The sequence below is a fragment of the Pseudoliparis swirei genome, chromosome 24 (assembly GCF_029220125.1).
Source record: "Pseudoliparis swirei isolate HS2019 ecotype Mariana Trench chromosome 24, NWPU_hadal_v1, whole genome shotgun sequence".
Classification (NCBI taxonomy): domain Eukaryota; kingdom Metazoa; phylum Chordata; class Actinopteri; order Perciformes; family Liparidae; genus Pseudoliparis; species Pseudoliparis swirei.
The window spans coordinates 2,607,260-2,633,657 of record NC_079411.1 but is presented as its reverse complement, the minus strand read 5'-3'; the positions used below and the strand labels follow the sequence as shown (position 1 = coordinate 2,633,657).

The window sequence follows — 26,398 nt, the reverse complement described above, 5'->3', positions numbered from 1 at the left end:
AATATAAGTATCCACGCATGATCAGGAAAATGTACTTGAAGTGTTAAAAGCAATAAAATGTCTCCTATAACTGTCGTACTATTAAACAATCTATAATTGTATTATTATCACTCGTGCATTTATGTAAAATAAGGATGTCTCTGTTTGAGGTGAAGCTTATTTAAAAAAATTAACTACTGGTTATTTTAAATTTTGGTCTAATCTTCTGATTATTTTTTTCATTAATCGATTGTTTGGTTTATAAAAATACTGAAAACGGTGAGAAATGAGGTCTAAATTACCAAAAGTGATTGTTTTGTCAACCTCAAACCTCATATTATTACTAACACATTACAATTATTAACATTATTGAAAAGGAAAAATAACAAATCTTCACATTCGTGAAACAGTGAAATATTTGGTTTGATTAAAAATTAATTAAATGATTGAAAAAGTTGCCAAATAATTTTCTGTTTGTTAACTAATTAATGAATCAAATAATCGTTGCTGCTGTTATTATTCATTGTTGGGTAACTTAATATATAACAAGACATTTTTTCTTAAACTCTTCATAATTTGGGGTTTGAAAACATAATAAGTAAAGTCTTTAGTTGTCAAATAAATGTAGTGCATTCAAAATTACAGGAGTCCTCTATGAAATGTAGAGCAGTAGATATATATATATATATATATATATATATATATATATAAGAGACAAGTACCCCAAATGTCTAGTTAAGTATGGTAGCAGTTTTGTGATTGTGCTTTAAAGCATTACAGTAAGACGGATCTACCACTCTTCTATATCTGTCTATTGCACACACACATATAAACATATATAACATGTAAACCATTCAGCACAGAAACGATGACGTAATTGTAATATAAGAGGCAGATTATGCACACTGTTGCTGGGTTGGAGGCCTAAACCACTTAAATTGAGGCTAAGTGCACTCTGTTATGCTTTTTAAAATAGAGGTTAGCAGAGCACCTATTTAAGAAGAAAACGTGATTGTGTAGCAGTAAGAACATGATGATTGGTGTTTGTTTTATTCGAGATCTCTGATGTTTCTCCTCAGCGACGGTGAGAGAGAAAATACAGTTATGGCTGTATACCATTTTTTTTCTCCCTCAAAGATTGTGTGTTCAAGGTGATGAATCACTCTTTGGAAAAACCAACAACAACCCAATAACTTAATTTTGCCCTGAGCAAATAGTTTATTTCCAAATAAATAATTGTATGGACCCCGATTCCAAAAAAAAGCTTCTGCCATCGAGCTGCATTCTGGGAAAATGTACAGAGAAAATATGATATTGTATTGTAAACATCAGCTCAGGCTTGTTATTAGCATGCACATTAATCAGATCAGGATTTCTTTTGAAATAACAAGTTTTACAATTATATGTGACGTGTCTAGTTTACTATTCCTGCGACATTAACTATACTGTTGCATTTCACTCCTATACATAGGTGACACGGAGGGGGCTATGCTGTCTGCTTGTATGAAATCGAGTTATTCCTCGTTTTAATAGACGAGCTTTGGTTTGCACCTACTCCTCCTCCTCCTCCTCCTCGCTCCCTCTTCACTCTCCCCCTCTTTCTCTCTCTCCCCCCTCTGCGGCTCTATCTGCTGGCGCTGCAGTGAATCTCTCCCCCGCTGTCAGAAACCGTAAAGTCAGACAGCCGGTGGTCGGTATCGTACCGTTAAAAGTCAGAAACCTCGTCGAAACGTCGTCTTTATCTGCGCGCGACGATCCGTCAACGGAGCTTTAAATCACCCTCCAAGCAGCTTCAGGCCCCCTCTGCAGCAAACATGGTAAGATAAATGTTATGTCTTTATTTATTTCACATTTTAAACGTCTCGTTGTTTAAAAAAAAAACACCTTCTCCTCCTTCGACTGTTAGCTTCAGGACTAGCACCCAGAGCTAGCTTGGCTATCGTCAGCTAATGCTGCCATTTAAATATAAATAGTAATAAAAGGAGCGTAACGGTTTTGTGTTTTTGTTCGTGACAACGTTGTTTAATTGTTGTGTTATTTATGCGTCTGTGAACGGACGTACTGTCACGCATCCAGGGCTTAAAGTACCGTCGATGTGTGTCTGAAGGCTCGTTAGCTGTGGGAGGAAATACTCGGAAGGATTAGCTGCCTAGCTAGCTGGAGGCGCGTCAATGCGCAACAGAAGTGCGCAGCGAGGCGGCGGCGGAAGTGTCGTAATGTTAACGGATAAAAAAACAAAATAAAAGTGGGAAAAAACTATTGCACATACAATTGATTTTACTTGGTAAAAAGGTGCATCCTAATACATATAGACATATTATAAAACAATAAACAGTGCAATAAAGATAAATATAATAATTTCAAGATGCATATGACAAACAAACAGATAAAGTACGTATCGCCTGAATGTATTATCAACGACTGCAATTATTGTTAATTTACATTATTATTATGTATTTAGCTGTGTGCTAAAAAACGTGATGGCATTTACGTGATCTTCATTTACCCGAGCAACATTCAAAGGTGATGTAATGTGCAATGATGTACAGTGTTGGAGGAAGTACTCTGATCTCGTTTTAAAGTAAAATAAGGTACACCACACTGAATAAATACACTCTCACAAGTAAAAATATAACAGCATTTGTCTCTAAACATGCGCATCACAAAGTACTCAATGGGCCGAATGACACGTTTCAGATTGATGTGTATGTTATTGGAACACATTATGTATGCATGAATGCATTCATCGCTTTAATGTTGCAGCTGACACGCACGCAAGGCGTCTGCCAGCTTCATCGGCTGTTCGCTGTTTTATTTTGAAAATGTTGACCGGACGTGTTAGGGCTAGGGATCGTCTTATGTGAGAAGTGGCAGTCAGACGTTCTCTGTTGTGTTTGATCAACTCATTCTAAGTATTTTTTTGGGGGTAATAGCTGTTGACATTAAGACCATCTTGTTGTTAATTCAAATGCTTTAATTTAATGTTAGAAAAAGGATTGATTGAATAATAAATGGCCAACAATGAAACGCCCATGGATACATTTGTGATTTGTGGGCTATTAATAGTCGGCTGGAGCAACAGCCGATAGTAATAATAAGGCAAATATAGCCAAGATTAACAAAAGAGCATGTTATTTTTCAGAACAATGATAAATATACAGAATATTAGCTGGTGAGGAAATTACCTTCACAAATGTATATTAAAGAGGGAGAGAGAGTACGTGGAGAGAGAGAGGAGATGCGTCGAAAGTCCCGGACAACCGTGGACGTCACTAGTTACGAGGTGTTTGTCTTGGTGACAGATTTAAGGTCTAAACTCTCCGAACATTAAATTATGAGCCACAAATTGCCTGCATGGAAAACTCTGTCTGCTTCCATTTTTCCTTTTAATCTATAGTGAAGTATCCTAATCTATTCATTATAAACTAGAACGGGCTCTCAGTAGAGCGCATACCTTCGCCGCAGCCACATTTTGGCATTAGTTGCATGCCAATTGGATACAAACTATGGTAAAAAGAAGATGTTGACCTTTTCATCGCCTTGACCTTGATCTTTAACCCGATCGATCCCAAAATCTAATCAAATGGTCCCCGGATAATAACCAATCATCCCACCAAATTTCATGCGATTCGGTTTAATACTTTTTGAGTTATGCGAATAACACGCATACAAATAAATAAATAAATACACAGCGATTAAAACATAAGCTTCCGCATCCTCGAAGGTAAAAATGATTGCGTTGTATAATTAAACAGAGCTAAGGACTAAGCAGGACTAAGCGAGTCCGCCATGCGGTGAACATTTCCTCACTTTGTGGAGCCAGGTAACGGTTATAATTGTAAGAGCAACGCCGCGGCCCTCTGGGACGTCCCAATTCAGGCCGTTTTTGGGGAGTTCTGGTGCACCAACTGCGGGAAATAGGTCGGCGGCGTACGCTGTAACACTGGTGTGCTGCCGGTGAGCGTCTCCCTTTAGAGCTCAAGTCTTAATACGAGTTAAAAATGGATCGATGAATCCCAAATTGTGTGGAAATGATTACCCCAGTTCTGCCACGAGGAAGAAGACGCCCACACTGAGCCGGCTGAATCTGAAAACGCATCTTTTTTCTTCTCTCGCCACTCCAGTCCAACAAACCGCTGCTTTTCACACAAGCTTTAGAAGCGGTGGCGTACACTCCGTCTTCTTAATGCAATGGCGATTCGCAATTAGTTTACAGGGTTCGTACGGCCATGGAAAACCTGGAAAAGTCATGGAGTTTTAAAATGGTCATTTCCAGGCCTGGAAAAGTTATGGGAAAAACTTAAATCATAAAAGTTTTGGAAAAGTCATGGAAATTTGTTATAATCACATGTTCATTTATGCAGAGTTTCAAATAATTCATGTTTTTTTAAAGAAAGACGCTCAAAATATAAGCCGGCGTACGCAATCAATACGCACAATGTTCTACATTTTTCAGTTTGGTCATGGAAATTTGGTTTAAAATCCTGGAAATCCATTGGTCAAAATGTGTAAGAACCCTGCTCTCTTATTTGTTACTAATAGTGAAAGATAATGACAGTTAATTCATCTAGTGTTTAAAAGAAAATATCAGATATCCACAGTGGGGAAACAAGTCGTGTGTAGAAACATTTTGATGCATCAAGATGAATCGATAATAGTTTCATAATCGTATCGTAGAACTCTGAATCAGATTGTAGATTCGCGACCCCCGCCCCTCGTTGTGAGTGTGTATGTACAGTATAACGCCACAGGACTTTAGTTTTTCGTTAATTCGTCATCACGACCACAAAAGAAGCCGTTTGTCGTGGTATTCCAGGGAGAGAGCCCCGCGGCGGAGCAGTTGTGTGGACGGATCTTTGGTTTCAACCTCGAGACGCACGGCGATGTCCTCCTGGTTAACGGGAAGGGGTTCGCCCCGAAGTTAGCCACGACATTCTGCTAACTTCAGGTCACCTGACTCTTAAGGTGGACCAGCAGTTCCCATTCCAGTCTGTCATTAAAATAATAATAATGATCATAAACGTGAGCTCGAGTTGAAGTTTTGTACCGCTGTCATAAACCCAATGCACCGGGGAAACGTCCGGAGGTTATGACTTAATTTACGACGCCGATCGGAGACTGAAACCGGAGAAGGCCGAGCAAATTAATCTGTTTTCCAATCGACGAGGCGTTTTTTTCCCGTGACTGATGATCTTTACGAAAATGTATTTTTAAAAGTGTAAATTTCACGTGTATTTTGAGATTTATTCTGCTGAAAGTAGTTCCAAGCCACATATATATACAGGACTGTCTCAGAAAATTAGAATATTGTGATAAAGTTCTTTATTTTCTGTAATGCAATTAAAAAAACAAAAATGTCATGCATTCTGGATTCATTACAAATCAACTGAAATATTGCAAGCCTTTTATTCTTTTAATATTGCTGATTATGGCTTACAGCTTAAGAAAACTCAAAAATCCTATCTCATAAAATTTGAATATTTCATGAAAAAGAATACTAGTAGATTAAACAAATCACTTGAATTGTCTAACATTTGAAACACCTGCAAGGGTTTCTGAGTTGACAAACACTCAGCTGTTATAAATCTTTTTATACTTGGTCATGAAATATTAATATTTAGAGATAGGATATTTGAGTTTTCTTAAGCTGTAAGCCATAATCAGCAATATTAAAAGAATAAAAGGCTTGCAATATTTCAGTTGATTTGTAATGAATCCAGAATGCATGACATTTTTGTTTTTTTAATTGCATTACAGAAAATAAAGAACTTTATCACAATATTCAAATTTTCTGAGACAGTCCTGTATATATATATATATATATATATATATATACTTCCAAGCCTGTCCACGGTGGTCTTGTGTGGTGTTCATGTATTTATTCATCTTTCCATGTGCATGAGGGACAAAAGCAACAACCGTGTGCATTCTCGTGTGGTTCTGACAGCCGATGCGTCTGTTTTTTGTTGTCCCGTCCTGATCGGTCAGCAGTCTGAGGGATTCCTCCAGCAGCAGCTTCACTGTCATGTTCGCTGTGAAGCCAACGCCACTCAGATTTATGGCAGACATTTTCAATAATACGGCAGAAGATGTGGAGCCGAGGGTGCGGGGTTACCGTCCGGCGTCCCTAAATATACAGGCACGTGTTTCATTGTAGGTCAGATTCATAAATGAATTCCTCTGGGTGGAGAGAGACTGACCTGGTTAGACCGAGTTGGAGCTGGCGCTGCGTAATGGTTTATGTTTTAGTTTGGGGTGGAATTGAACAGACTCCTTTCAGAGGCGTCGACATTGTGATTGACGGCAACAACTCCATCACCGAAAAAGTCCTTTAACACTAATTAACTCCAAAGGGCTTCAAATGGTACCTAAACGAGGGGAAACTGAAGGTTTAATGCAAATGTGTCATCCAGGGAAGCACTCTGAAGCATTTTTTGTAATTTTTATTGCAGCATGAATTTAAGACCGGCTGGTATGTGATGGATGTCCGTGTAGCGAACCACCCACAGGACGAGGGTGTCGTGAGTGTTAAGTGAGGCAGAAAACAAAAACGGCTGTAATCTCTGAGCTGAAATCCTGCGTGCAGATGACTAGGAGGACAGAAACGGGGCGTGAAACAAAACTTGCATGGACCTTTTTCTTCTTCCTCTTCTTCACATTAAGTGATGACACACGTGACCTCCGGTCAGAAGACCTGCCGCCCGCGCGATGGGGAAACGTCCGCATCGGCTGCAAAGATCCTCGGTTCTAATCCCTCCGCAATCCGTTAATGCCGTTACAGACACTCCAAGAAGAACATCAGCTGTGTAAAGAAGTGCAGCGACAACGATGACTGGTGCCAACATGTAGCGCAGCCAAAGAAACCACACGACCAGTTGCTACGAGCAATGTAGCATTTAAAATGCACCGGGGCGTCATTACACCACCAACTTTAGGGGTGTGTATATATATATATATATAGATATATATAGATAGATATACTTTTTATTGATGTGTATATAAACACATAATATAAATAAATATATATAGTATATTTACTTGTATAAATATTTATATATATATATAATACATATTTTTATCACGTCTTTATATATTATATATTTATATATTTATATATATAATATATACATTCAATTAATGTGTGTATATATATATACACACATATATAAATAGAATATATATATATAGATAGATATACTTTTTATTTATGTGTATATATATATATATACTTTTTATTTATATATTTATAAACACATAATATAAATAAATATATATAGTATATTTACTTGTATAAATATATATATATAATGCATATTTTTATCATGTCTTTATATATTTATATATTAATAGATATATACATTAAATTAATGTGTGTGTATATATATATACACATATAGAATATATAAATACAAATAAAATGTATACCGTACATACATACACTCCTGTGATGTAATGACTCCCTGATGATGTAATGACTCCCTGGTTAATGGTGTGTGTGTGTATATACAGGACTGTCTCAGAAAATTAGAATATTGTGATAAAGTTCTTTATTTTCTGTAATGCAATTAAAAAAACAAAAATGTCATGCATTCTGGATTCATTACAAATCAACTGAAATATTGCAAGCCTTTTATTCTTTTAATATTGCTGATTATGGCTTACAGCTTAAGAAAACTCTAAAATCCTATCTCATAAAATTTTAATATTTCCTCAGACCAAGTAAAAAAAAAGATTTATAACAGCTGAGTGTTTGTCAAGGCTCAGGAAACCCTTGCAGGTGTTTCGAGTTAATTAGACAATTCAAGTGATTTGTTTAATACCCTACTAGTATACTTTTTCATGATATTCTAATATTTAGAGATAGGATATTTGAGTTTTCTTAAGCTGTAAGCCATAATCAGCAATAAATCAGAATAAAAGGCTTGCAATATTTCAGTTGATTTGTAATGAATCCAGAATGCATGACATTTTTGTTTTTTTAATTGCATTACAGAAAATAAAGAACTTCATCACAATATTCTAATTTTCTGAGACAGTCCTGTATATAAATAACTTGGTGGGGTGGTGGTTTTGTTATTGCAGCTGGTTTAGAGCTTTTATTCTCATTTTCGTATTGTGAGCTTTATTTAGTTTTGTGCTGCAGTATTCAACGACATAGCCTGCTAAAATGAACTTCAATCTGTTTCATTAGATTAGCCCTTAAACACACACACACGGTTTCTTTGCTTGGTGGCATTAGAACGCGGTCGGTGAACGTCGGTGAGACTGAGCGGCTGCACGACGGCATCCAACCAGAATGCAGCCAAATATTAATGTCATGTGTAAGTCGCAAGATAAGAAGGAAACCCCGTGTAGTGTACGAGGCCCATGTGACCCCCGTGATCAGAGCCAACTGTGTGTGTGTGTGTGTGTGTGTGTTGGGCTCGGTGTCAGAAAACAAGCTGGAGCAGACCTCTGCATGTGGAGTTCCCCGAGGAGGAATGTTTTGAGCGGCTGGCAGCGCAATCAAAAGAAAACCAAACGGGCTCCTCGGTCGGCCTCCATCAAAAACCCTCAGACGGAATAATTTAATCTGGAAGAGAAAAACAAAATGGCCTTTTTGGAACTGTGGTGTTTTTTTCTTCTTCTTCCCAGCCGTCATTCTGCAGGACAAATGGCTCGCGCCCCAAGATCCAAACCGCTCGATTCCTCCTTCAGAAAAAATCTAAATATTTCACTCTTGAACTGAATAATCTCCTCGACCTCGCGTATACAATCTGTGTCTTTCGGCTACGGCGTTTAAACGCGTCGTCTCATTTTATAAACGCCTGAATATCGCAAACATGAGGCTGATCGAGAGACGAGGCAAATCAAGGCGCCGCATTGGCCTAGTTTCCAGAGTCCAGATCATTCTGTCGCTCATGCATAATGAAGAGCGCGAACAATTAGAACAGGACACAGAACGCTTCAATTCATCGTCTTTTTATTTTAATTTATTTTATAAATGTGGGTATAAATGTGACTACTTGCTCCCGGTCCATGGAGATCTGTTAAATACAGTTTATCAAGTGGGAGTTGATGTAAATTACTGCCAACAACCCGGCTCCTTAATTCAAAGTGAGACACTCGAATGACAAAGATTGAGCTGTTTTTGTTTTTAAAGCAGACGCCTAAATATGGAGCGCTTTGCTTCATTGATGATCTTCTCTTTTCTTCCAGGGAAATGAAGCCAGTTACGCCCTGGACATGTGCTCGCACTGTAAGTACCAAGATGTTGCTTTCTTTCACTCTTCAATGCGTGTGTGGTGCATTATTTTCAGTTGTGGTGTTTTAAGGTGGCAATATCCACGTTACCTTTTATTTATTTATCCAGGTGAGGATTTAGTTTTGAATATCTGGAGGACAAACGCGTTTCTTCTCACTTTATACTGAAAGCATTTTCTGAGCTGACCTACTGAAATACTTTAATACATTTTTACAAATTATTTTATTCTAATGAATTTTGCATGAACAAACGTAAACATGACAAAGTTTTTGTTACATTTTCTTAATTGGCCATAAACATTTATTGTTGATACGGTGCCATAACTATTCTACAAAGTACAAACACATTTTCCCACAACCATTTTTATTCATTGAACAAAATAAGCACAACCAGGCCTAATATCTCGCCCGGCCACATGCTGCAGGCCTCTCTCTCTCTCTCCCTGGCAGTCCAACACACACTCCAGCACCGCGAGGCTAAAAATGCCTCATCCCTCTGTAAAGGTCATTGTCAGGGCTGCTGGGAAAACCTAGTTTATTTTTAGTCTTGACAATATCCCGGTTTTAATTAGTTCGGAGCTTCGGAGCTTTGCTCCGACCCACCCACTCCGGAGAGGAAAAGCTCGAAGCTTAACTAGAAAATAATGACGGTCATTCCCGGACCTACTTTTCTTTTTTTTGCGCACCAAGCCCCCCCCCCCCCCATATCCCCATCCCCCCTCCTCTCTCTCTCAGGAAGATGGTAGCGTAAATTAAACTTCGGTCTCAAAATGACGTCGCCCGTTGCAGGTATCTGATACGTGTGCTGAGTGAGTGGGAGGTGGAGGGGCCTCCGTCCTAACGAGCTGTTAGTCAAGGTGTTAAAGACTAAGGCGGGGGAGGATTTATGACCTGCCGCTCATGCTGCATGTCGAGATAAACCGCTCAGAAACCGCTCGGCCCGTTCCTTGAACCTTGTGGCCCAGGAAGTTGACGCCAACCCTTTGGTCACAGGAGTGTGGGGGGGTGGGGGGGGGGGGGTTGGCGAGGTGTCTGGTTCGACGTCCCCGAAAGGGGGGAGACGGGAGCGGGCGGGTTTCAGTCCCGCTGTCGGACTTTGCATACTCGGGGATATTTATGGGGGGGGTTCCTTTTCTTTCAGGGCCAGCCGCTCGGTGCAGCTGCAAATATCTGAGCCGTCGGTCCAAAGGCGTCGCATGTAACTGACATGGGATTAAAGAAACGACGGTGACATAGCCTCCTCAGAACGAAGGAGACGTGTTATCAGAATGAAGAGCACCCCCCCGTGTCCACCCTGCACGGTTTCCGCCGGCTCTTTTTTTTTCTCGGCTCCATTTCTATTTTCGCTGCAGCTGCTCTCCCGTTGCGGTTCTTACGGAGCGGCTGCTTAACCGGCGCGTTTCGCTGCCGTATGAAACCACACTCTCTGATTCCACCGGTGACCAGGGGGTGGCGCCAGATCTACCGGGACGGATACCTTGTATTAAACCTGTCGCTGAAATCGGAATACGGCTTGTGTGTGTAAACTAGTCTTTTCTATTCTAGAGGGCGTTACGATCCATACGGCGTACCACCACCCCACATATAAACAGATTAAAGGCTAAAACAGAGGAATAAACCTGAAGTAGAGCCACAGAGGAGGGGTTCCTCTCCCATATTCAACATAATCAATCGATATGATAGACATGAGTCATACGGGTGTAGTAATGGAACAAGTAGCAGTGCTCAATCAGCCCTTATTTTACTCGTAAGCTCATCATAAGACATCAGCATTTACAAAATAAAATAAAAAATAAGCCAAACAGAAAATAGTGTTGGCATCAATTCTATTAACCCTTGTGTTGCCTTAGGGTCATTTTGACCCGAATCAATATTACACCCTCCCCCCGCCTTAGGATTAATTTGACCCCAATGTTTAATGTTAATGGTGTTCTTTCGGTAGTCAACAAACAAACATAAAGTGCCTCACACTTAAACTTAAACAATATTAATTTAATTCTTTCTGGAGGTTTCAATTGCTGGCGTCAAATTGAACCCAAAGGGTAAAATATGTTAGTAAATATAAAGAACAGGAGGGTGAAACATTGAATCGGGTCAAAATGACCCAAAGGCGGGGGGAGGGTGTAATATTGATTCGGGTCAAAATGACCCTAAGGCAACACAAGGATTAACTCTGTTCTAAAGACACCAGAGGAATGTAAAAGCCCTTTCGCCTTAAATTAAGCTTCATGTAACAATGACAGTCGGCAATATATTTTCAGTGGCTGTGCATCAAAAAGAGCAAAAAAAGAATAATTGTCTCATCTACTCAAAGTTCCGCGTGCCAAATGCGATGTCCGGGTGGCTCGGTTTGGCCGTTGCAGCTGGTCGACGTCGAAAAACTAGTTTCCGAGCGCTGTGGCTTCTCCCCAGGCCCCCCCTGTGAACGGCCTCTCACCCAATCACAGCGGGGATCAGCGGTGCACCCCATCGACCCTGTAAAGGAAAATAAATGTGTCTTTAACAGTAAATATTGTGTCATAATACAGACATGAAGAGATTACTACTTAATGTATTGCCGATGTAATGAGACGAAAGAAAGAAGTCTTACTCTGACAGGAGAGATGATCAGAGGAGCAGAGTTTTGACCACCCTCATTACTATCAGGGCTGAAGTATGGGAGGAGCTTCTCCTTGAAGGAGCAGCCAGTAAAGGAGTAGATGAGAGCTGCAGCTTCTACGTCATAGAAGGAGACCAGACCCTCCTCATAGTCCACAAACACCCCCACCTTCTGAGGCCCAGACCTCAGGGAGAGACTGACTGACGGTGCGTCAAGAGCTTCATACTCGTTTCCATTTGCCAACCATATAATCCAACAACCATCTTCAGGACTCAGTCTGATGTTTCCCTTCCTGTTGATGGACTCTCTGACCACTCCTACATCCCAGTCAGTCTTGTCTTTCACTTGAACCTCAAAGTAGAATCTGCCTGAAGAGAAACTTTGCTTTGCTAAGACACAGTTACAATAAGAAAATCTCTCTGGGTTGTCTGGGAGATTCTTCGTCACATCACCATGTTTCACTTGTTTCCTGTCATCAGACAGGATGAGGTCAGGATTTGCTGTTTCAGGATCAAGAGTCACGTCCACCGCAAACTTCTGGACCCACCTTACTTCAATTTTAAACAGTTTCTTCATCTTTTTGCTGAGCGTCTCCTCCAGCTGAGACACAGCTCTCCTCACAGTCCCCTCATGTGATGCTGGAGGAACACTGACCTGAGACCAGTCCTTGGTGGGTGGTGGATGGTGGATGTTGAGGGACTGGACACTCTGGAGGAGGTGGAGGTGGTCTTCAGAGAGGGAGAGCTTCTCCACCTCAGTGCTCCTCTTCATCAGATCAGAGATCTCCTGTTCCAGCTCTCTGATGACAGCTTCGGCCTGTTTTTCCTTTTTGCTCTGCTTTGCTTTGATCGCGTCGTTAAGCTCGTTCAGTTTTCTCTCCACAGACTCCATCAGAGCCGTGAAGACCAGAACACCTTCTACTATCTCTCGGTCTGCATCTTCCTCACTGAGCTTCACGTTGTGTTGGACCTCCTGAATCTTCAGGCGTCTCTTCTGGATCATCTCCTGAGTTTCAGCCTCTGTCTTCTGCAGCTCCACCTTCTTTCCTTCACATTCTTGTTTCAGAGGAACAACATTGTGCATCTTGTGGTCCAACACAGTGCAGAGCATGCAGACACACGTCTGGTCGGTCCTACAGAACAGCTCCAGAGGTTTATCGTGCTTCAGACACATCCTGTCTTCCAGGTTCTCCACAGGGTCCATCAGCTGATGTCTCTTCAGGCCTGACATTGTCAGGTGAGGCTCCAGGTGAGTCTCACAGTAGGAGGCCAGACACACCAGGCAGGACTTCAGGGCCTTCAGTTTGGTTCCAGTGCAGACGTCACAGGGAACTTCTCCTGGTTTGGCAACCTGTTCCCTTGAGCTCCAAGCTTTCCGTTGAGTCGACTGTCTGAACTGAGAAACCATCTCGGAGATGAAGGTGTTGACGTGCAGCTCAGGTCTTGAGAAGAAAACCTTTTTACACAGTGGACACATGTTCTGGTTGTTGGTACTCCAGTAATCATTGATGCACTTTTTGCAGAAGTTGTGTCCACATGGTGTTGTGACTGGATCAGTGAACACATCCAGACAGACGGAGCACAGGAACTGATCTTCAGACAGCAGGTTGCTGGCAGCAGCCATATCTACACACATTGTGGAAGAAAATATATTTTAAAAATTCAAAATCGTTTTGTCTATCTGGAAATATTGTTCTTTTAAGTATGAGAACTACAAACAGCACAGATTATGTCCACTTCCTGTTGTGTAAACCACTTTATTATTTAAGAAGAGCTCTGACAACAAAGCTCTGCTTACGTGATGACTAACACATCACATTTCCTCCAGCTGCTTCACAATAAAAGCCTCTCGCTGGTAGAAAACTCTTATTTTGAAACAACTACAGGAAATAGAGGAAGTGATCAATGAACAGTAACAATAGCAGGGAAGTCAGAGTGAGACTAAACTGAAAACCACAGATTCAGTTACTAGTTACTAAAGTCCTCCTGAGACAGTTTAAGTTGAGCAGTGAGAAGTTTCTGTGTCGTGGGACTGTGGACAGACAGCCATAGTTATATTGTTAATAATTCATCAGGTATGAAGTGATAAGACGAACTTCCTGCCCGAGTAAAGCTAAAGTCTTGTGTTAATCCTGGTGATCACAGGTGTGAATATGATCAGATGTACTCACCAGTGTTTGGAAGAGACTGTTGAGTTGTTGAGAAAAACCTGATGACGTCACTTTGAATCGTCTCTGAGAGAAAAGCAGAGACTCGTCTCGACTGCAGTGTTTCTGACTCTGAACTTAACTTTCGTTTCCTGAGTGTGACGCAGCAGCTCTCCTCTTCAGTGTGTGGCTCCGCCTCCTTAGTGAAGCCTTATCTGTTGGTGGCGTGTCTTTATTTTCATGTTTAGACATGATATGAATGACACACAAGGGCGTTGTTGCCTGGCTTAACATGAGGTGAAGGCAATACCGTTCCTCACTTATTTTTGTTTTTAATGTGAAACACTCGGCTTGTGTCGGTGGTGCCTGGTGGCAGAGAAAGAATACTCTTTATCACACGCAAAACACACTGGACTATTGTGATAATAATATGTTGATGGTGAGAAATAATCTCACGATAAAGTTCAGCTCAGTTTGACTTGAAACGAAAATCTTTGTGGCATTTTCATCCAGTTGTTTTTGTTCAGTTGCACTCATGGTCGTCCTGTAGAGTGGCTCCATGCTTTGTGTTGTGGGCCACCTAGTGGTGGCTCTGTGCCATGACACCACGAGGCACATGGGAGCGTTTTCTTTTCCTGCAACAACTTAAATGACCATGAACTCTGCACTCGGCGGTGTTTTCATGGTGGATTTTCACCATGCTGTATATTAACTGTGCAGGGTTCGCACGGTCATGGAAAACCTGGAAAAGTCTTGGCATTTTTAAAGTTATTCCCAGGCCTGGAAAAGTCAGTGAAAAAAAATGAAATCCCCAAAGTTTTGGAAAAGTCGTGGAAACGTGTTGTATTCATATGATCATTTACACGGTATTTACTATATGATTTGGAATTCTCATTAATAGTTAAAATCCAATATTTTCTCACTTTCTCATGTAGACACCGAGATTTCACAAAATGCTTAGTCATGGAAATTTGGTTTAAAGTCCTGGAAACCCGTCGGTCAACATGTGTATGAACCCTGACGATATATACACATTCGTCTTGAAGTGGCTGAGACTGAAGCACGGAGTAGAAAACAGTTCACGTAAATGTCACAGTGTTGACGTGGCAACGGTTTTGTGCCGTGTCATCGGAGCTCTCGCTGGATGCATCTTCTCGTACGGTTGGTTTCAACGAGCTGTTTATTACGAGGCGCCCCGCTAACGGTCCATAGAGCTCGGGCCTCCCCGGGGAGTCGACCTCCGGCGTATCTCGGCGGGCGCGGCCGGTTCAGAAGGATCAGCGCCGCGGCCCGAACAGCATGTCGGAGGTGTTGTGTTTCCCAGGCGGTAAATTAAGAAGAGACGACACCGCCGGGACTTTGGCCGCCGCTCTCCGGGTCACAGGTGGTGTGACATCTACAGGAAACGCATCTTTATTCTAACTTTATTTTTGGAGTTGTCTGACAGCGTAAGATGTCATAGAAGTCTTCCAAAGTCGAGCTGTACCCTGTTCTGATTCTAAGAAGGCACACAGTCCTCGGCTTTTTCTATAAAAAATGCCAAAAGTGAAATACGGAAATCCTTTAGCTAGATTGCAGACGGTTAAGGAAAGCCCACTGACATACAGACGGTGAGGGAAAAAGAATTATTCCATGAATTAAGATCAAATATGAACTTTACAATTGCTCATACTGAAGGAACTACGCAGTCATGTGGTCAGATGCAGACAAAAGGCCGACATAGCCGTGTGTAATCAAAGCTATGATGGCACCATGACGTTATCACTTCTGTATTAATACTTATATTAATGCCATTTGTTAAGTGTTGAAGAACTGGGCAGGAACAAGCTGTTAAAAATGAAACCACAGATGTTTTATTTACTACTATTATAGATAAATACAACATTTTCTCACTTTTTCAGGTATACGCTGCGATTTCACAAAACGTTTGGTCATATAAATGTTGTTTAAATTCCTGGAAATCCATCGGTCGAAATGTGTATCAACCCTGGCTTTCTTGTTATTTAGCCGTGTTCTGGACTTTTACCGTTTAATCACACGGTGTTCAACTTGTAGTTCATTCTACAGTTTTTTATTTTAACACATCAATCAAAAGCCTTCTTGCCAGGATTCACAAAACAAATAATACTTGAACCAAAGTGACAGTTTTCACACAAAATAGACACAGGAACCCGGTTCTGTAGACAATATGACGTACGTTATGCACATGTGTTCCCTTGATTGAAAATACATCGATAATGGAATAAGAAAAGTGATTTAGTTTAATTTGACAGGCGAGCTTTTTGCAGGTGCAGCGTTTTTACCACCGTTATTATTACAGGGGCTGAAGTATGGGAGGAGCTTCTCCTTGAAGGAGCAGCCAGTAAAGGAGTAGATGAGAGCTGCAGCTTCTACGTCATAGAAGGAGACCAGACCCTCCTCATAGTCCACAAACACCCCCACCTTCTGAGGCCCAGACCTCAGGGAGAGAAGAACTGAAGGACCAGCAGAGGCTCTGTACTCATTTCCATTTCTCAACCGTATAGTCCAGTAACCGTTCTGAGGACTCGGTGTGATCTTTCCCTTCCTGTTGACCGACTCTCTGGTCACTCCTACATCCCAGTCAGTCTTTCCTTTAACGTGAACCTCAAAGTACGATTTCCATGAGAAGAAACTTTGCTTTCCTAAGACACAAACGCAATCAGAAAATCTCTCTGGATCGTCAAGACCGTCATCAGACAGGATGAGGCGTGGATCAAGAGTCACGTCCACTGCAAACTTCTGGACCCTCTTCACCTCGGCTTTAAATAGCATCTTCATCTTGTTACTGAGCGTCTCCTCCAGCTGAGACACAGCTCTCCTCACAGTCCCCTCATGTGATGCTGGAGGAACACTGACCTGAGACCAGTCCTTGGTGGGTGGTGGATGGTGGATGTTGAGGGACTGGACACTCTGGAGGAGGTGGAGGTGGTCTTCATAGCGTGAAAGACGCTCCACTGCAGTGCGTCTATTCAACAGCTTCAAAATGTCCAGATCCAGCTCTCTGATGACCACTTCCGCCTGTTTTGCTTTCTTTCTTTGCTTTGCTCTGATTGTGTTGATAAGATTGGCCTGGCCTCTCTCCACAGACTCCTTCAGATCCGTGAAGACCTTGATACCTTCTACTATCTCTCTGTTTGCATCTTCCTCACTGAGGTTGACTGAGTGTCTGATCTCCTGAATCTTCACTTGTCTCTTCAGGATCATCTGCTGAATTTCAGCCTCCGTCTTCCCCAGCTCGGCTAACTTTCCTTCACATTCTTCTCCCAGAGGACGAATATCGTGCATCTTGTGGTCCAACACACTGCAGAGCATGCAGACACACGTCTGGTCGGTCCTACAGAACAGCTCCAGAGGTTTATCGTGCTTCAGACACATCCTGTCTTCCAGGTTCTCCACAGGGTCCATCAGCTGATGTCTCTTCAGGCGTGAAGCTGTCAGGTGAGGCTCCAGGTGAGTCTCACAGTAGGAGACCAGACACACCAGGCAGGACTTCAGGGCCTTCAGTTTGGTTCCAGTGCAGACGTCACAGGGAACTTCTCCTGGTTTGGCAACCTGTTTCCTTGAGCTCCGAGCTTTCCGTTGAGTCGACTGTCTGAACTGAGAAACCATCTCGGAGATGAAGGTGTTAACGAGCAGCTCAGGTCTTGAGAAGAAAACCTTTTTACACATCGGACACATGTTCCGGTTGTTGGTATTCCAGTGTGCATTGATGCACTTTTTGCAGAAGTTGTGTCCACATGACGTGCTGACTGGATCAGTGAACACATCCAGACAGATTGGGCACAGGAACTGATCTTCAGATGGCAGAAAGTGTGCATCCGCCATATCTACACACACACACACATTGTAGAAGAAAAGGAGAACATGTTATTCAAAATGCAGTTTTTTGTTTTTTATTACTGTTCTTTTAAGTATAACATAGAATATTGGGGTAAATACGTGTTACTCTCAGAAGCTGAAGCTCACTATTCTGGCAAAACAACAGAATATGTCCACTTCCTGTTGTGTTGACCACTTTTTATTGAAGAGCAGCGCTGCTAACAAAGCCCCGCGGACTCTGTGATGACAGGATAGAGCGTTTCATTTTAATGCTTCACAATAAAAGCCTCCTGCTTGGGTCTCCGGTGGAAAACTTTTATTGTGAAACAACTACAGGAAATGGAGGTGATCGATGAACGGTAACAATAGCAGGGAAGTCGGACGGGATCAATGGCGGACGAGGAAACTCGCAACAGAAAGTCGACGTTTTCTAAATACGACTGTTGTTGAGTCACGGAATGTAATTTAAGGATGTTTTCAGGCGAGAAGTTAGTAGTTTAAGCATCAAATATGTGGTGCGTTTGTCTAGATTCAACCGACTTAAAAATATGCTCCGGGCGGTCGGCGCTCAGTGTGGCCGCCGAGAACGGCCTGATCTCGGCAGGACTTTTTGAAATGATCCGCTGGCTGCGATGTTTCCATAGCCGTTAAGCATGAGATATATTTCGGTGTTGGAGGATCTAAAAAGCTCTAGTCTTTAATAGTTATTCACAGGTAACATGAAATCAGTTTGACTGAGGTTTAAGATTCATAACTTTATTTTAATTATATATATATATATATATATAATTAATACTTTGAGTTGTGTGTATATTAAATATATATATATATATATACATACACATTTCAAATTTAAATAGTTATAATTTTAAAGGAAAATGCAGGATTGTCCTATTTGCTTTGACGATACAGTATAGAAGTTACTCATGAGTTTGACTAGCTGAGGCGGTGATGTCCTGCTTCCTGTTCTGTATTCAGCGTTCTTGGTTTTGAAAAACGGACTAAACTTAAACCCCCAGAGATTCTGTTGAGTTACAAAAGTCCTCCTGAGACAGTTTACAGCAGTTAAAGTGAGTTTCTGTGTCGTGGGACTGTGGACAGACAGCCATAGTTATATTGTTAATAATTCATCAGGTATGAAGTGATAAGAGAGGAACTTCCTGCCCGAGTAAAGCTAAAGTGTTGTGTTAATCCTGGTGATCACAGGTGTGAATATGATCAGATGTACTCACCAGTGTTTGGAAGAGACTCTGTTGAGTTGTTGAGAAAAACCTGAAGACGTCACTTTGAATCGTCTCTGAGGGAAAAGCAGAGACTCGTCTCGACTGCAGTGTTTCTGACTGAAGTTAACTCTCGTTTCCTGAGTGTGACGCAGCAGCTCTCCTCTTCAGGGTGGCTCCGCCTCTTGGGCCGGAACAATTATATAATATAGAGCAATGGTGATGCTTTACCTATCAGGGGAGGGAGTGTGTATTTAAAAAGCTTTACTTCAACCAGAAGAGGTCCACAAATTAACTGTACGCCCTTTTATAATAATACTAATGCAACACTAGAACATGGTAGCAAAGCAGAGTTAGTGTTTAAAACCTGTTTTCACTCACCACCATTTAAATCCACGGATACTTATTCACATTAGTCTCATCATTTAACTTTACGACCGTTAATTCTGCTGCTTGTTTTTCCAATATCTTGCACAATTATTGTCGATATGACAGAACTTTAAGTTGTGATTCATCCTCAAATCAAAGCGTGCTACTCGATATACATTTATGAACATATAGGAGAAATATGGGTAATTTTATATGAATTTTCATACTCAGTAAGTTGAATTTTTGTCTTCTTCATGCCCCGCTGAGCAGCTGTATCCGGTGTCAATTCTTTGTGTTGGGGTCCATCTAGTGGTCGTTGTGTGTCATAACACCTGTTGTCCAGCTGCACGTCAACGTGGTAAATAATAAGGCTGTTGGGTCGCAACACATCTTCACAATCGATATATTAACTTATTTTATTGTCGGATGACTCTTTTATAGATACTTTACTTTTAAAAATGAGTAAACTTTTTTTTAAAACTACAAGTATCAGTCTTGTGACGTTCAAGGAGCAGCGCTGCATGAGAATAGGAAACATGCTGATATTCCTAGATTTTCATTGCTTGTTTAAAAAAAAAAAAATGCTGCTTATTTATTAAGACGCTTCGATGACATCGCTTTTTTTGTTACTCTTTTATTTTTATTTGTATCTCCGTGGACCAAACCGCTGTTATATTCAGTTTTTTAATATTTTAAAAGCCAGGGTGCTTTGTCTACGTTAAACCTCCCGGTCGACAACACAATATGCCCCCCCCCCTCCCTCCTCCCTCCACCTCGATGGCCATCAGCCGAGTGATTAGTGTTGAAAGGGGTGTCACATGACCCGGTATGAGGGCTGAGAGCGCGGCCCCGGGAGGTCCGGTAGCACAAGGCTCTCCCTCACTGGTGCAGTCCGAGACCATTAGCTCCGAACAACAATGGCCAGTAGGAACAAAGCAGGTACGCTCAGGAGGAATGGATCCCGCAGCACAGGGAAGGGAGATGAGGTCCAGGTGGATGTTTTCATTCCTGTGCGTCGCTGGTCAGGAAACGTTGATCTCCTGTTTATGTTTCTTTCTGCATCATAAGTCTGTCTCTCTCTCTCTCTCTCTCTCTCTCTCTCTCTCTCTCTCTCTCTCTCTCTGTGTTTCATATCAGTCGATGCCGATGAGATTAAGAGGCTAGGAAAGCGATTTAAGAAACTGGACCTTGATAACTCCGGGTCCCTGAGCGTGGAGGAGTTCATGTCCTTACCCGAGCTCCAGCAGAATCCGCTCGTGCAGCGAGTTATCGACATATTCGACACCGACGGAAACGGGGAAGTCGACTTCAAAGGTGAGTTCAAAGAAAATGTGTTATAGTTTTTCTGGAATGTTTTGTGTTCTTGAATTTAAACTTATCCTCAACCTGAAAGTTTTACGACTGACATCGACCCTTCAGGATGTAATACGACACCTTTTATTTTACACGACGGTCTGCCGTCCATGAAAAGGCCTGTGATCGGCTTTCTTAATTAAATACTGTCTGTTTGTGTGCATGCAGGAATGTGTTGTTGTTGTTGTTATTATTGTTGTTGCTCTGATGCTGCAGAAAGATTTCAATGTTCTTCACTGGCAAATTCATAAAGAGCCACAACGACAAGTCTCACACAAAATGAGAGCGGCTATAAGTTATAATATTATATAGAGCCGTTCTAACAATTATATGTATTCATATATAACTTTATATATATATTTATATGTAAATTAATATATATATATATATTTTTAAATGGAAATGTATATATAGGTTAAAGTTCTTTATTCTCTGTAATGCAATTAAAAAAAAAATGCAAAATGGATTATGGATCAATCAAAATCAACTGAAATATTGCAGCCTTTTATTCTTTTAATATTGCTGATTTATAAATTTTTTTTTTTGAAGCATTACACAAAAAATAAAGAACTTTATCACAATATTCTAATTTTCTGAGACAGTCCTGTATATAACTTTACATATATTTTTATATATTAATATATAATTAATATATGGATATATTAATATGATATTGTAATATGATATATATATATATACCATAATAAATAGATATCATATTACAATATATTAATTATATATTATTAAGAATTATATATATATATTAATTTATATATATATATGTAGTTATATATACATATACAGGGTTTTTCCTGCATAGAGAACATTTGGGCGCGCGCCTACGCCGTTTTCCCGAGCGCCTAAGGCAAAAAAAGTCTGCGATGAAAAAAAAGAAAGAAAAAAAACTGTGTTCATCACGTGCACGTCAGCGAATATGTTCTCAAAGTATGTTTCAATTAGGCTACAGCCGAACCCTTGTTCTGTTTTGATCAATAGTAATCGAGTTAATAAGCGTGTCTTCTTGTCTGGTCAATACGCAACTGTGAGGCGAATGGACAGAGCGGCCAGCTGCTGATCACTCAACAGCCCGACGTGCACGAATACACCTGGACTATATAGGGATGCACCGATCTGATCGGCGCCGATCCATATCGGCCAATATTCCCATTCTCGGTTTTGATCGGCGTTCTCAAAACGGCCGAACAGATGACGTAACATCTGCGAGAACTATCAGACGTTTCAATCGCGCCATAGCGGAGACGATGCCGCGAGGGCCGCAGAGTGAGAGGTCAGAGGATCCTCACCACCGAGCGCGTCCCGTCCCCGAGTTGAATCTCTGGGTCAACTCAGCCGACTCTCACATGTCTGCCCTAGAGACTGATGCTCCTGGTCTCAACGCATTGACAAGCTCTTCTTGAGCTTGGAAGCCCGCCCTCCGGGACGTTGGAGCTGGTTAGCTGGTCGGCACGAAGCGATGGTCGTGTCGTGTTGCCTAGCAGCTTTTCGTGGAGAGATGAGATGACATCTACCATCTCTATGATTACAGGATTTTGATTTTTTTGTTTTGTTGCCCTGGTTTATCGGAAAATTAAGGAAAAGGAAGCGGTGACTAAAAGCCCCCAAGGCTGCCCCTGCAAATGGTGGATCGATTTGGAAAATGGGAGAGTGGTGTGGAATAGTAGGTGCCAAATTGGATGTAGCTGCTGGCAGACCAAACAATCCCAATCTACGGTAAACACATTCGATCAGGAGCGCGCGAGGGTTTTGATAACGTTAGAGGAAGGATTTAAGTGACAACATCCGGTTTTGCAAAGTTAGCGGAAAGAACCACGTGAAACAACATCCGTTTTTCAAAATAAGATGTTGACAAATCATACACGAACATATAAAAGTAAACAATGAACTGATTTTTGTATCTTTAGAGATCGTTTCTGAGATTTAGCTTAAATTATGCTAACATTAAAACATTTTTACTGGACCAAGGAAGAGTTTATAAAAATAAGTCAGACTTTTGTATGTTAAAGAAAGTCCTGTATATAGATCTCCCCAAGAGTTCCAGGAAATGAATAATGCAGATGTGTTCCATACATATCTGAAATCCCCTACAATAGCAATCAAACAATTTTGGAAATTTTTCAAAGTAAAAGTCCTAAAAGTTTAAAGAAATCTGTAATTTCTTTAATGTTTGAGGTGCTTTATATATGTATTTCCTCATAGTCCTAGGCAATAATGCTACACAATAAATAGAATGCTTCAATCAACACCGTGATCGGTGATCGGTATTATCGGATCGGCAGATAGGCTACTGATTTCAGTGATCGGCACCAAAAAACCTGATCGGTGCATCTCTAATTGTCAATTTATTAGCCTATCTATTTTAGCTAAATGATTTCCTCAAGCATTGCTTCCATAATTTATGGGGGGAAGAAAGAAAAAATACATAGATGTCTGCTAATTCCGGTGAAACGGCAACAAAGCGCGCAAAAAAATTTGTTTGGGTGCACCGAAGACCCATTTTAAACCCAGGAAAAACCCTGCATATATACAAATTACATTTATAATTTATTTAATTTATATATATAGATATTTCTTTTTTTTCTTTTGCAGAACAATCCCTTCGTCGCCCGTTTATCTTTGGTCATTTTGGTGTAAATCATATTTATTCTGTTGCATCATTAGCTGCAGTGCTAACTGACGCTGTGTTCTGTCCTTCGGCAGAGTTCATCGAAGGAGTCTCCCAGTTCAGCGTCAAAGGCGACAAGGAGCAGAAGTTGCGTTGTAAGTTTACATCACATCACATCACTCTTTGATATTATTATTATGAAAGTCAAATTTTTATACGCTAACGTTCCAAGGGCTCAGAAACTCCTCCCTCAGCCTTAGTCCGATGTCTCAGATACTTCTCTTTATTTCTGAATGAGGTTTTCATGCTTTTAGCTGGCAGAAAGTCCTCTTTACAAATATTACTCTTTATATTTATTTATATTTATATCTATGTATATTTTAATATATTTACATATTTGAATATGTGTATATATATAAATATATATATATTATTTGTTTATATATATATATATCAGATTACATCATTAAATATCAGCTGAACATTTGAAGATCGACCTCGTTGCGTTGACTCCCGCGATGTCGCAACACCTGAGAACATCTCGGCACGTCGACTGTCTTGTACACTTTTAATTTGGGGGTAAAACACAAGGTCACTCCCTCGATGTCTCCCCTCTCCGCCGCCAGTCGCCTTCCGGATCTACGACATGGACAAGGACGGCTACATCTCCAACGGGGAGCTCTTCCAGGTCCTCAAGATGATGGTGGGGAACAACCTGAAGGACACCCAGCTGCAGCAGATCGTCGACAAAACCATCATCAACGCAGACAAAGACGGAGACGGGCGGATATCCTTCGAGGAGTTCTGTGCGGTGAGTAGGAGGGAAATACACAGACACAAATACATAATAATATATATGAAATGCACGGGACGCCAGAGGGAGGGGGCGCCAGAGGGAGGTGTGAAACCGAATGAACGGGGTCTCCCTCTTTGTGATGAACGGGGTCTCCCTCTTTGTCTCCGCAGGTCGTCGGTGGATTAGACATTCACAAAAAGATGGTGGTGGACGTCTGACGACTTTGCTTTTTTTTCTTCTTTTTTCTTTCCTCCATTTACTGAAGATCTGCTTGAAGACATCGTCCAACCAAATGCTCAACGAAAGTATTTTCTCTGTGAAAAATCCCTCCCTCTCTCCCCCCCCTCCCCCCCCCCCTCCCTGAGCCTTCTGAAGCCAAACTTTCACCAAGTATTAATCGAACAGGAACTCTCTGTGACTCGTCGCACTCTAAAAGCCGACGGACGGCTTTTTAGCTCAGAGCGGCGGTTTCAGTTTGGTGGAGGAAAGCTGGTGTGTGTGTGCGTGTGTGCGTGTGCATGTGTCTTTAAGTGTGCATGTGTTCTGTATGTTTTACTGGTTTTTCAAGGTATGTTGGGGTTTATTATTATTTTTGAAATATATTTATTTTGGTGTCATTTTGTTTTCTCTTTTTTTGTTTTGTTTTATTTTGGAGAATCAAAGGAAGTCCATCTTAAAGAAAGTAAAGCTCTAGTGGGTGCGTGTCATTGGCGGCGATGTTACTTGATTTCAGAACAACACAAACGCAGCATGAAGTGCCAACAAGAATTTATTGACATGCAGGTAAAAAATATATATATATAAAAATATTAATCTGTCTTTTTATTTTTGAGATGTAATTGTATTATGGAATGCATTTATCTTACTGGAGTTATTTACACTTACGGACAGCTTCGCTTTACGGTCGCGTTTGGCTTTTTTGAGTCGTAACCATGGCGACGGGGCGACGCGCTCTCAACCGTTTGTCTCCTTTCTTTATCGTGAAGAGTTGTAAAAAAAAAACACACAAAAAAACGACTTTGACGTTGACGCGAACTTTCATGAAACCTGTAATCAAGAAAACTCCCGACGTGACATGAACGGGTGTGTGTGGGGGGGGGGGTGAGTGCATGAATGTTGAGTAATCTATAAAAAAAATTAAATAAACTACTTTACATATTTGTTCGTAGATTTTACCGCAAAACTCCTGAGACATAAAACTCTTTATGGGAGAAAAAAACATCAGTTTTGACATTTTTAGGAGAGGGAAAAAAAACTTTCATATTTTCTGCCCATTTAAAAAAAGAAGAAGAAAAAAATAAATAGAGAACATTTAACGAGTGTCGATTTGTGTATTTCCCTCGTGATTAATTCCCACGTTTGCTTTGGTGAGAACTAGAAGGCGTGACGCCTCCGATCCAGTTGGGCGACCTGCGGAGAACGAAAGAACGTTTGCGCCGCTCGCCGCTTCTGGACGTTCACGTCTTTGCCAACTTCCTGTCACAGTATTTTTAGCTCTCGGCTGAACGACTTTTCTACCTGAAACGACTTGTGACGTGTTTGCATGACGTGTGATCTGATCTGATCTCTGATTTCTTCTTCGTCGTCGTCTTCTTCTTCTTCTTCTCCTTCTCCCTTTTCTTCTTCTTCCCGTTGCTCTTTGCATGTCGATCAGATTTTATTAAAAGGCTTTTTAAGCTTTCTTAAAGCTTCCTTTTTCCTTTTCTTTTTTCAAAAGCTGGTCTCGAAATTTAATGAAATGAGTGAAATGTCTCGCGAATGCAAATAATCTACTCTGCGCATGCTAGTATGTGTATTACTGGTTTGACCACTTGCATATTTGCATTTTTATACAGTTATACGATACAATCTAAAGTTTTTGGTGCATGTTCAATAGTTAGAAATCATGAGAAGTAGCTACTTCAATAGAAACCTAAACCCTTAAAAAGTAAAAAAAAAACTTTATTTAGCTGTAATAGTTTCATAATTTAAACGTGTGGAAATGGTGTCAGGGTTGTGTTATTATCAGATAATGTATTTCATGGTGAGCAAAAGTAATCTTAACATCGTTTGTATTGTATTTCATTACTTTAGCATTTCACAGTTTTGGCTCATTTCATGAAATTCAGTGAGACCGTGTTGTGTTTACATATAAATAATGGTGATAAATAAATAAAACATGGACATTTCAAGCACGTTGATGTTGCCAATAAAGGTTTAAACATGGAGAAAATAAACTACAAAAACTGTA

The 26,398-nt window shown here is 40.9% G+C and overlaps 2 protein-coding genes across 2 annotated transcripts; one reads left to right on the top strand and one right to left on the bottom strand.

The window, feature by feature from the left end:
• The first annotated feature begins 1,562 nt into the window (after window positions 1-1,562).
• Window positions 1,563-26,398, top strand: ppp3r1b (protein phosphatase 3 (formerly 2B), regulatory s1ubunit B, alpha isoform, b). The gene is made up of 6 exons (XM_056408928.1): window positions 1,563-1,796; window positions 9,178-9,217; window positions 20,534-20,710; window positions 23,468-23,527; window positions 23,999-24,183; window positions 24,339-26,398. Exons 1-6 carry the CDS (start codon window positions 1,794-1,796, stop codon window positions 24,384-24,386), a joined length of 513 nt encoding a protein of 170 aa, XP_056264903.1. The 5' UTR covers window positions 1,563-1,793; the 3' UTR covers window positions 24,387-26,398.
• LOC130190581 (uncharacterized) lies at window positions 11,247-20,526 on the bottom strand. The gene is made up of 5 exons (XM_056410069.1): window positions 19,040-20,526; window positions 16,231-17,815; window positions 13,992-14,119; window positions 11,813-13,446; window positions 11,247-11,697 (listed from the first exon to the last, which is right to left on the bottom strand). Exons 2-5 carry the CDS (start codon window positions 17,811-17,813, stop codon window positions 11,656-11,658), a joined length of 3,387 nt encoding a protein of 1,128 aa, XP_056266044.1. The 5' UTR covers window positions 17,814-17,815; window positions 19,040-20,526; the 3' UTR covers window positions 11,247-11,655.